The sequence below is a fragment of the Nelusetta ayraudi genome, unplaced genomic scaffold (assembly GCF_046127955.1).
Source record: "Nelusetta ayraudi isolate G7.1 ecotype Tasmania unplaced genomic scaffold, CSIRO-AGI_Nayr_v1 ptg000018l, whole genome shotgun sequence".
Lineage (NCBI taxonomy): Eukaryota > Metazoa > Chordata > Actinopteri > Tetraodontiformes > Monacanthidae > Nelusetta > Nelusetta ayraudi.
Genome location: NW_027466068.1, coordinates 2,835,431 through 2,847,852, shown reverse-complemented (window position 1 = coordinate 2,847,852; position 12,422 = coordinate 2,835,431). Strand labels below are relative to the sequence as shown.

Here is a 12,422-nt window from a genome sequence, read left to right as displayed (position 1 = left end):
GCAAGGCACAACACAATCATCACAGTCAACACATAGTAAATTCTCACTAATCTCTCTGGACTCTTGCCATTGGGTTCAACCCCTAGTGTCAAGGTCATCATAGCACATTTCACTAAAACAAAATTTACACCTGTGCAGGTGTGTCTGGTCATGCTGGTTGTGTTGTCAGTCCTGACCAGGTTGTGTTTCCACACTTGCACAGGCAGCGTCTGCACAAGTCTGTGGTGCATCGAGCGCTAGGAGGCCTCGCCGCCGCCGCCGTAGTCGTGCAGGAGGCCACCGTGACGCTGGACGCCGGCGACATGAAGTGGAGACCCACAACCAAGTCATTGTGTAGTACGGCTGCAAAATATCGCTCCATCCTCTCCACTGCCACCGTGAGTACGCTGCCGGACTCCCCAGGAAGCTGCTGGCGATGCTCAGCTGAGCTTGCCGCAACATTCAGCATTGGGTTTTGTTTTGTTTTTTGTTTTGTTTTTTGCTTTTTGCAAACACAGTTTACTGTCACACACAGTAAGGAAACTCTAGGCGTCATTTTGAACAAGAAACTTCACTTCTTTACTCTTACCTGCTATTACAAACTATAACTTTGTAAAAGTACTTAAAAAGAAACTTTGTAAAGAAAAGTGTAAAGTCTTATTAACTTTATTGAGATAGAACAATCAGGCCAGTATTTATTGTGTTGGACTCTACAATGGGTCAATAAGAAATAAATATTTTCCTACTAGCGCAGTTGTAACAGTCTGTCTGAGGTAAACCAACCCCCCAAAAATATATATAAATAATAAATAAATAAAATTATATACATATATATATATATATTAGGGATGGAACGGTACACTTTTCCCAAGGTTCGGTATGCATTTTTTGGGCAGGGATTGTACAATTTGTGCGTGTATTTTGGTACATGACAATAAGGCTTCATTCAAAAGCACAGATATAATCAAACCACAAGCTTAATTTTTTCATAATAAAAAAAAAACTCAGATCAAACTGAACAAACATAAAGCCACACACATTAAAAAGAGAGTTTATGACTATCCAATTATAAACTATTTTAACCCACTCACAGGACAGTCAAGACATTTTCACTGTATTGGGCTCTCAAATATTGAATACTGGGATTTATTTGGGGCTGAGCCTGACGAATGTGCTCCAAGCCACATTCGAGGCTCGAAGACAAAAAGGAGCGGAGGGAGGAGGGGAAGAGTGGTGGCTCTCTTATGTCAAAACGTAAACCAATAAGGAAAAAATTCGGGGGGCGGTCTTCAGGAGAGGGCAGGAGTCGGCAGAGGTTGGCAGGCATTGGCAGGGGCTTGCATGATTCTGAGGGGGTCGGTAGGCGTCGCGAGGGGTTGGCAGGTGTCATGGTGCGTCGCGGGTGTCGGGGGGGCCGTCGCGACGATCGGGCTCAGCCTGATCAACGCTGTTTGCAGCTTTAAATATTACTATTTTTTACAGTACCTTATGCGTCCTTCACCTCAATTTTGACCCCTTAAACATTGTGCTCCATGGCGCCACCTACAGGCAAATAACTAACACTCTCACAACAAAAATTTTCACGATCAGTACGAATGTAGCAGAAATGTGGGACCAAAACCCACGTGATCCTTGGCTACACTTCATTCTTCGACACAAAAGGCACAATTTATGCTGGTTTGCAAGTATGTGCAAAAAATTAACACATTTTTAAATGTTTTCTCCTCCAAATCTGCAAATCTTGGCGGCGTGTGGTATGTACACGCATTGTGTGCATACTACCTGTGTATTGTAGTACGACACAGACAAGACCTTCATGACTATAGATTGCTATAGATTGCTCATGAAGATTTTGAGATCTTAACCGTTTTCATTTTACGGCCCTTTAAATTCAAGGTCACCTCAAGTACACAGATTTTAACCACATTTTGACCCCCTTCCCATACTCCAAAACTCAACAAATTCTGCTGGCAGGTCAGCCATGCCAAAAATTTTAATCAATTAAAAAACTGTACAAATCTGCTCAATAGTGCCCCCTACAGAAAAATAGGGACTGCCAACCCCATTTTGACTCCCTGAACATGCTTTGATCTGCACCACATTTTGCACACATGTCAAGGCTGCAAAAAATTGATGAAGAAAGGAAATCTGTAGCTACTCCAGAGCGCCGCCTACAGGCCGAGAGCTGAAAAAAAACACTTTAATGGCCGTGGCAACCCCTAGGAATGTCGTAGAGACCTGAGACGAGAACCCACGCGTCCCTCTCTTCGAGATGAACATTTCATATGTTCTAATTTAAAAATCGACAAACAGGAAGTGAGCTTGTTTCATCAAGGCCTACAATTTACACTTGACAGTTTTGACCAAAAACAAACAGAAAGCACAAAATTTGTAGCATTTGCTTACACATATGCTTAAATGTATATGATTAGGACCTCTTCCAGTTCTCATTTGACCTGCTAAACATGCTGGCGGATGTCGGGGGTGTCTGCGAGTGTCAAGGGGCGTTGGCACAGGTCTGCAGTGGTCAGCAAGCAAGGGGTCGGTAGGTATTGCGAGGGGTCAGAAGGTCACTTGGCACTTGGAAGTGACATTAGCCTATTAAGGCTGTTTACAACCACCTTTTTGACCTTTTGACTTTTTTCTGAGGCGGGTTGTGATAACTGACGCCGTTGTGTGGGGCGCCTGGTACGAGTCAAATTATTGATCAATGCAGGACCCGCAGGTCGTCAAACAAGTCGCTCACCACGAGTCTCGGCTCTTGAGTGCATTTTTGTGAGTGAGCGGTTTTTATAAAGTTTTGTGACTTTCCGAAACATACCGAAATACCGTCATTTGCCGTGTACTGTACCGAACAGGGCGTGCTGAACGGTTCAGCAAAATACAGAATATCGTTCCATCCCTAACATATTTATGAGGCTTTTATTTTTAATTTTTTAATTTTTTGCTCATGAAGTATTGCTGCAGAGACAATTACAGAAGGGGACACAAAGGAATAGTTCTTCACTCCTTACACACCGGGCAAAAGGCGAATAAGCGACGGAATAAGCGACGCGAAAATGCGAATGTTTCGCCTGCAAATCTTTTCTATACACACCAAGCGTGACGCGAATATGTGTCTAAAATTCGACTGATGATGTCCTGATAATTGTTGGATTAAAAAAAGATAAAGAAAAAGAATAGGAGTCTTTGGGTACACCAATTGTTTTTGAGAGAGGTGTTGCAGCCATTAAATTAATGACTTTCGTATGCCGAGTACCTCATTTTATAGTGGACATGTGTTTTAAAATTATTATCCTATATTATTACTATTTGTTTTTCATGTCTTGAGAGGGCGCGAGAACATGATGTGTCAAGGCACAGAGGGCCCTGGCGGGCTTTGAACCCCAGACTCCTGGGTGACAGCAATGCGTGCTTAACCATTCGGCCAAATATCCCTTTGGCCAAGTAGCCAGGGGGCATGATCAATTGGAGGCATAGTGATAGGACCGCCACTGTCACAATTACCGACGTGTTGATGTGACATAATTGACTATCCAACATCATTTTGATTGGTCAGAGGTCCAGAATTTGCCTTTTCGCCTCGGAAAATTCAACACTTGAGCGTAAAAATAACCGTGGCTTTTTCGCCACGCGAACATTCGCTGCCGGTGTGTACGGTTCCATTGATTTCAGTAGGTTTTAAAATAATAATAACAATAATAATAATAATGATAATAATCAACCCCGAATTATTTGCCTAGCGAATTCGCTCCCAGTGTGTAAGGACCTACTCAGGATTGTAATATTATATTTATTAGCAGTTTCTTTCTTCCAGGGAGCCTGGACAGAAAGAAAGCAAACTGCCGAGTCAAAAATAATATTTTCCACTCGTGGCATCTAAACATCTCAACATTCGCCAAAACTACTTGGAAAAACATCAACAGACCTTCGACCGGAGCTCCTTCTAGCCTGGCAAACTATGAAAATCCAGAGCAGAGTTTTCAACCACAGACAGATTCAGAGTTTTTGAAATTACAGATTTTTCCTGCAGGTTGTGTGATTCCTATATTTACTTTCCTTTTTTTTCTACAGAGCCTCTTAAATGCTGCCGCGTAAACTGCTGGTCTCGCAGTACTGGAGCATGAAAAATATGTAACTTTCTCTCCAGCAATCATTAAAATATGCTAAATGCACAGATGGGTGTTTTTAATTACAAACCACAGGGCCTTAATTGAATTTCAATAAGTGAATCCATATATTGAATCACACCCTCAAAGTCCCTGCGGGGTGGGGAATGCACAGACAGGCAGCAGAATAAGAATTCTGAAATATTTATGCTATTTTTTTTAATGAATTTATTGGTAAATAATATCTTGTGAATTTTCTTTGCATCTCTTCACTTCATCTCATGGAGAAAATATTCCTAAAAATGTGGTGAGTGGTAATGAAATGAGTCGACGTGTTTGCAAACATAATTTGTAAATTAACAGAAGGATATAATGTGTTATTATTATTATTATTATTATTATTATTATTATTATTATTATTATTATTATTATTATTATTATTGTTGTTGTTGTAAATATCAAGGTAATTTAATTGTGTCCATGCTTACAAAAATCTTTTATTAGGTTATTTTGGCACTGACGATGCACGGATGCGAGTGCCGAATTTTCCTCAAGGATGCGTCTTTAGACAAGACCGTGAAAAAGCTGCCAAAGGACAGACAGACAGACAGAAAGACAGACAAACAAGACAGACAGTAAGAAAGACAGACAAACAGACAGACAGAAAGACAGACAGACAACCTCAGTCGTGCCCCGGGTGTGACTCGGCTTCAGTGAGGACAGGAAGGAGAACTTGCTGGTGGCTCCGGGTTTTGACAAGAGGATATTGTCTTTTTCTTGCCATTCACGACTCTAATGATGCACTTATGTTGCCCGCTCTTCCCTTTTTCTTACACCTTACCTACTTAAGGAGGAATTCTTGATTGGTAAGTCGATGCCATCCGCAGACTCAGGGATGTTCTTTGTAGGTCGGTGCAGGCTAATTATTCACTTCTTGCAGGAGAAAACAGCACAGTCATCTGTCCTGTTCTGTTCTCAGGGCTTGGCTTTTTTTTCTAACTTAGACTGATGGGATCTCTCTTTGTCTGCAATCCTTTTCATTTCTACATAAAAACCCATTCTGTGGTGTTTGTTCACTGTTCTTTAAACGAGACTTTTCACTGAGGCTCTTTTTTGTCACTCCAATTAGAGTCAATAGATTTTTTTCCTCCACACATAGTTTTTCCTTTCTTTCTTTCTTTCTTCCTTTCTTTCTTTCTTCTTATCTTATTATGTTGTTGCTTTCACATGATTGTTTTAGTTTAGACTTACTTATCTTAATTGGTCTCTGGTTGATTTCTTTTGACTTTAGTTGAGTTTGGACTTTCTTTTGAGGCATGCTTCAAAATTTGCATGACATCTTTATCTTTCAACATTTTCTGTCCAAAAGATGTGTTTTGATATTTTTTAAAACAAAAAAAGAAGAAGAATTCTCCTCTCTATACTCTCCAGGGAATATATGCATTTTGTATTGTAGATAGTATTTGCAGTTCTTCACAAGCAGATAGCAGGTTGCACATTCAGTGCCGAAACCAGCTCGGCTTTAAGCTGCAGCTTCTTCTGTCTGTTTGCAGGTGTCATCGCAGCCCAGCACTCAACTCTACGGAAACGACTCTAAGCAGCTTCCAAGTCGAGCCGAACGCTCGCACGACTACGACTCCGGGAATGATACGTCCTCGCCGCCATCCAGCAAGACCGGTGTTTCTCAGCAGGGCGCCGCCAACAGCAACATTAGCCGCTTCAAGCTCGTGACCTCACCGGAGAAGCTGAAATCGGCGGACGGAGACAACGTGTCCGACTCGGGGAACTCCGTGACCAGCTACGCCTCCCTGTGCAAGTGGACCGGAGAGGACGGCTCATCTGGAGGAGCTGGGAAAAGGTGCCGACGAGAAGCTGGAGGAGCAGCAGGAGCTGCAGGAGCTGGAGGAGCTGCAGGAGCTGGAGGCTCCTCTCAGTCCGTTTGTGGGTCTTTGCGCTTCGAATCTCTAAAACATGATGTGCGCGTGTGTGTGTGTGTGTGTGTGTGTGTGTGTGTGTGTGTGTGTGTGTGTGTGTTTGCAGAGGGGAGGCGGCGCCAGGGTCTCATGTGGACAGCGGCGCGTCTCCGAGAGCTTCTTCCGGCTGCTGGCGGAGGCTGAGCAGGATCTCCAGAAGCCGCCGCTCGTCCAGCGGCAGCAGTAGCAGGAGCAGCAGGAGCTGCCAGGACTGCAGCAGCAGCAGCAGCGGCAGCAGAAGCAGAAGCAGAAGCAGACACTCCAGGAGATTCTCCCGGAGCGCGTCACCTTCATCCTGCAGGTGAATCCCAAACATCCGCAGGACAAATTAAACTTGCTGAAGCACGAGGCCACAAATACTACTAGGAACCCTCTGAGTGACTTGACAGTGTGTTTCTATTGGGGCTGAGCCCGACCAACGACGTGCTTCGAGCCACGTCTTTCGCAAGGGTAAAAGGCCCATTGTTTATTGAATTTCACTTATTGTCGTTCTTTACCTAACGCGTCTTTCGCCCCAATTTTGACCCCTTTAACTCCGTTCAATTTTGACAAAATTTGGCACGCACGTTGGGATAAGATTTTTTTATTATTTTTTTTATTTTTATGCAACAATGACAGCTGTAGGTGCTCCATAGCACCACGTACAGGAAAAAAACAACACCTTCATTAGAAAATTTTCACGGCCAGTATGAACATAGTAGAGTAAAAAAAATATATAAAAATAATAATAATAATAAATAAAAACTGACATGTACTTCTTATCAATGTCAACAATTTAGTAATGTAGGTTTCCCCCTCACATAGAAAAAAAGTGTCCAATTTCCATAATTTGATGATCCAAAAATGTCATAAATTAATTTATGCTCACATTTGACCCCTTTAACTTTGATCAATTTTAATGAAATTTGGCAAGCAGGTCAGGACTGTTGAAAACCTTTTATTAATGCAACAATGACAAGTCGAGGTGCTCCATAGTGCCACCTACGGGCAACAACCAATGCCTGCACGAACAAAATTCTCACGACCAGTACGAACGTCCAAACATTGTGGAACCAACACCCACGCGACACAAATTTAGCTTGTTTGCAGGTATGTGCAAAACAAAAACATCAACAATTTCTCCACTAAAACCGCATTAGCGCCTCTCCAAGCGTCGCACAATCATGAGACAAGAGCCCATGCGTTTGTGTCGTCCACCACTACATCTCATACTCTTTCATTTCTTTTAATTTTGACAATCAGGAAGTGAGCTATTCCCACTTGTTTGAACACTCAATGTCTCACAGAAGTGGGACTCAGCCCCATCAACGCTGCTTTCAGCTTTAATTTATTTATTTATTTATTTATTTTAGCCCATCCAACACATACATCCATAATCCATACACATAACCACACAAGGAGGCTGGTTTGCTGAGGTTTAAGTCCAATCTGTATTGCTTCCAGTAATAATTAATATGTCATAATTAAAGCGAAACTGCGAAATAATCCACACACACAAAAAAAGGAAAACATTTGGAATCAAAACTCTCAACACAACATGGATTCACCATTGAGACAAGAAATTTACTTTTAGCCTCATGCTTCCCAAGTGAGAGAAGAGATTTTGCAAAAACAAACAAACAGAATCAACCTTGACCCATAAAGTAAAGTAAGGTATCAGTCACAATCAGCACAGTCAGTAGATTGAAAAATATTACAGTGTCATCTCTGGGTTTTCTCTTTGCTGGTAGCTCGTACTGGCGCTCGCCGACTCACTCAGCTGACCTGAGACGGCGAGGGAGTGTAAGCAGTCTGAGCTCCAGAAGAAGCTGCTCCAGACACGATGCAGACAGGTGAGCTGCAACCCCTTCCTCCGATGCTCTTAATAAATAAACAAAACAAAACAAAACAGCAAAATACATTCATCACTGTGAATTAAACGTCTACGTCTGTGTCATTCCAAGGCTCCGAGACAGGAAGCGGAGCCAGCCCGGCTCCAGAGGGAAGGACGTGAAGCACGCGCGCAAGATTAGCGGCAAGAGGCGGAGACGCAAATCCTTCTCCCCTATGAGGAAGAGGAGGAGAGACTCGCCCAGCCATCTGGAAGCACGCCGGATCACAAGGTACAGCCTCCCTCAGCCCGCTATTTATAGCTACAACACGCATCTTTGTGTGTCCAAAGATGGGAAATAGAAACACACACACACACACACACACATACACACACACCTTGCTCCATCCCCAGCCCGCTCCGTTGCACAAGCTGAAGTCTAGTCATTGTGTTGATGAGCTGTGCGACATGAGAAGGCTCTGAGCCAGAGGAGATCAGCTCTTTAAGCTTTGCAGGTGCAAATGAAGCCGAGCAGCAGAACACAGCAAAGCTCAGAAGAAAATAGGGAGATAACAGGAGAGTCTGCTGTTATCTGCTTCTCACAGATCTCTGTCCCTTTAACATATTTTATTCTGCTGCTCATGCCTCATACAGCAATTTAACACTTGGTTAACATATGGCATCATCACAGATTTGAGTTCCAAACCGAAATGGTTCTTGAAATTTGAAACCGGAGCCGACTGGCTCAGAAACATTATTCTAGATATAAGTTCCGGCCCCGACCAGGACTGAGAGATGCCATGCCTGCCCCGAATAGAACCGTGACATATCAGCCCCACATCCTGAAAAATCCTCAAATGAACTAAATTTGCATTGTAAAATGAAACACACAGAATGTTTCGTTTTTTTTTGTTTATTTTTATTATTCTCAAAAATAAACGTGGGTACCTGTTTCTGCTGCTACAGTAGGGAGCTTACAGAGTTTCCAAGGACGACTGCGTTACGTGACATTTCTGGTTAAACATGCTACAAAACCGGGACAAGTGCATGAATTATTCGACTTTGACGAAATCATTTACTAACAGGCAGTGGCGAGGGCAACATGCGAAATCACTTCCTGGTTTTGACGTCTGCTGTAGCGAGGACAAGGAACTGTTCCGCTTTGCCTGCTCCTCATGGCACTCTCCGTCACGCAGTTTTCTTTTCAAGTCTTTGAACGGTTCAGGCTATCTTTGTTGTTAGTTGAATGTTGGCTACGGCTAGTGCGAACTCACTTCTTGTCAATGGACTCGAGATCCGAGCCAGGTTGGCTCAGAACATCCGATTCCGACCCGGATCCGGCTGCTTGAGAATTGACCCGAGAACATATATATATATATATATATATATATATATATATATATTATGTGTATACATATATATATATATACATACATACGTATCATATCATACATTCATCATTCAATGCCAGTATAGCAGATGCGCCATTATCCCCACCCCCATCCCCAAGTCCATACATTTTAAACTTTTAAAAAATACAAACCATTATGTTACTTATAATACCTTCCATCACTGAGGCTCCTGATGTTAATCTCTCTCTTTGGTGATGACTGTCACCTGTCACCCCTGTGACCCCCTGCTGGGTTATTTGCTGTCTACAGTGCCAGGAAGCGACCTGTCCCTTATTTCCGTCCCAGCCCCTCGTCCAGTGCTTGCTCTGCCAGCGTTTCGTCCCTGAGCAGCGTCTTCAGCCACAGCTACAGCATTGCTCACAGCCGGAGCCGCAGCCGCAGCCGCAGTCTCAGCTACGCCACCTACAGGAGCTACAGCCGCAGCTCATCCTGGGACTCCATCTTTGGCGTACGCAGCCGCAGCAGGAGTCCAGGGGTGCTGACTAGACGCCGCAGAGCCAGGCACTAGGCACTAGGGGGGGGGTGAACCATGGACCCCCCCAGGACCCAAAGAACCCCTCAGGGCCTGGAGTCTGTGTTTCCAGTTGGGTGTGGACATTTGAGTGATGGACCAGTGACTACTACAGGCTTTGAGGCCGGACTGAAAGCGTCTCTGTTCATCTTCTTCACCTCTGGAGGGCCGAATTCATTTTATTTTTCTTGCATTCTTGCATTAAATTCACACAGTGCAGCTCGTTCAACATCTCAATGGTAATGATGCAGAAAACGGAATCACAAAATAGTTTCAACATTGCAGGTTCCCTTTCTTTGTTGATGCATTTTGCTTTAAAAAAATCAGTGTTTTCAACAAACACTTTAAAGTTGCCGGTCAACCGTTACTTTTAATTTACCACGGATGTACAAATTCATAGCCGCTGTGGGCTGATGTCTGAGGAAAAGTCTGCTTTGTTTTATTGTGGATGCATGTGGATGTGGCCAGAGCCAGGCCTGTGTTGGTCGTTGGAGAACGTGATGCATCTGTTCAGGTTTTTCCAAAGGGCCGCAAAGGGGTCGTTATCGGGACAAAGGAAATGGTTTGTTATTTGGATTCTGGCGCTTCAAAAGGTGAAGAACAGATGATCTTTGCCTTGAAACCAAAAGAAAAGAATCAATGAGGGAGGCCTGACAGCACAAACATCCAATTGACGATTGAAATGTCACCTCATGTAACGCAACAATGGGAACGATGCAACGCTCCCAGGACAGGCAACTCTGACAAAATCATCAATGTCAAATACTTTGTTTGATGACTCGTAGAACATTTTTAAAGAACGTGAATGTGACAAATCTGTCCCATTAGACATGTATATAATATTTTTTTTTGTTCTCTCTCAAAAGATGATGGCAGAAAAGGCTTCTCATCACTGAGTCGTTACATGTTCAGAAATGATTGATCTTTATTTTTATTTAATACCCATAAATGAACAAAGTGTTTCTCTAAATGGTTTACAGCAATGCCCTTACTTGCAGCATCGTAATATTTATCTCTTATTTATTTTGATTTCTTCTGAACTTCTTACTGTTGGTACTGGTGAAATCTTTCTATGCAACAATATCATGGTTTCTTTTCATGGCAATTGTTCAGTGTTGTCTGAGTTTCAAAATAAAAGTAGATGTTCAGGGCAGAATAACTGATGAGCTTCTGTTTCAGGAAATGCTTTGTTTCCCATTTCTCCCATTTTAAGTCTGGTATTTTGGTAAAAAAAAAAAAAATAATAATAATAATAATAATCTGCCCATTTGCTTTTGCACAACAATTTGAGAGGAGGCTTGATATCACTTCTTGATTGGTTGGCTAATTTTCTCAGTGCCTCCATAAAAATACAGATGACTTTCCTATACACAAACACAAAAAGTATGTATCTGGTGAAGTTCTGGCATGTGCTGCATTTTTTTGGTACTGTTGGACAGAACCAGAGCGATTCTTCTTCCTCCTGCTGCTGCTTCTCTCCAGTCCTCGTGCTGAACTGAGTAGCCTGCTGGTCACGACTCCTATTCATTTGAGAGAGCAAAATCTATCTTGATATCTATCTAAGCAAGAAGGCAAAGGAGCGCCTTCCCTTCCAACTTATTTTCAAGGCCACTTCAACTCAAGAATTTCTCTTCACCAGAGAGGTTTGGAGCTGCCTTTCCACATAATTAATAAAGTTATCATTCCCTTTTTATTTCAATTTTTAAATAAAATAAAATAAAAATGTGTGTGTGTGTGTGTGTGTGTGTGTGTGTGTGTGTGTGTGCACACACGCGCATTGTGCCAGGCCTGATGGAGTCTATGCACTCAGCACTCTGGGCTCCTTTATTTATTGCCTAGAAAGGAGGATGAAAGGAACGACGTTCATGCAGGAGAACATGAATTCTAAAAACTGACGGTGACTTGTGTCTGCTACCGGTGGCCTGGTGGGGGGGTGCTGAAGGTCAGTGACCCTCTCACTGCTCGTCATGTCACAGACTGAGTCTGACATTCTGACAGATTATTTTAGATAATGTATTTACTGTAAATTCATTCATTCATCTTCTATACCCGCTTATTCCTATTCAGGGTCACGGGGGTCTGCTGGAGCCTCTCCTAGCTGTCTTAGGGCGAAGGCAGGGTGACACCCTGGACAAGTCGCCAGTTCATCGCAGGGCCACATAGAGACAAACAACCATTCACACTCACATGCACACCTACGGACAATTTGGAACGTTCAATTGACCTCACATGCATGTTTTTGGAGTGTGGGAGGAAGCCGGAGAACCCGGAGAGAACCCACGCAGACACAGGGAGAACATGCAAACTCCACAGAGAAAGGTCCCAGGTCCGGGCCCCGGAATCAGACCCACGACCTTCTTGTTGTGAGGCGGCAGCGCTAACCACTGCGCCACCGTGTCGCAGAGGTCCAGTTGTTCATTTAAAAAGTTAGGGTGGAGGGCGGCTAATTTGGCACAGTTGAGGAAATATCTCTTAACACCTTCAGGTGTGTCTCTTGTAGCCACATGGTAAACAGCCCATAATGCAAAACCTGACAGCTCTGGATTTTGGATTTTAAAATCTATAGTCCAGTGTTTGTCAACCACTCTGCCACGACACATCAGTGTGCCATGAATTTCACCCGATTGG

The 12,422-nt window shown here is 43.2% G+C and overlaps 1 protein-coding gene across 1 annotated transcript in view; it reads left to right on the top strand.

Annotated features, from left to right (window-relative positions):
- The window catches only part of srrm4 (serine/arginine repetitive matrix 4), a 70,798-nt gene extending 59,497 nt beyond the window's left edge, over positions 1 to 11,301 (top strand). The window contains exons 8-13 of the mRNA XM_076025805.1: positions 203 to 377; positions 5,642 to 5,946; positions 6,129 to 6,362; positions 7,792 to 7,893; positions 8,005 to 8,163; positions 9,533 to 11,301. Coding sequence (XP_075881920.1) covers positions 203 to 377; positions 5,642 to 5,946; positions 6,129 to 6,362; positions 7,792 to 7,893; positions 8,005 to 8,163; positions 9,533 to 9,791 — 1,234 coding nt within the window. The 3' untranslated portion in view covers positions 9,792 to 11,301. The remainder of the gene's footprint in view (positions 1 to 202; positions 378 to 5,641; positions 5,947 to 6,128; positions 6,363 to 7,791; positions 7,894 to 8,004; positions 8,164 to 9,532) is intronic.
- The last annotated feature ends 1,121 nt before the right edge of the window (positions 11,302 to 12,422 follow it).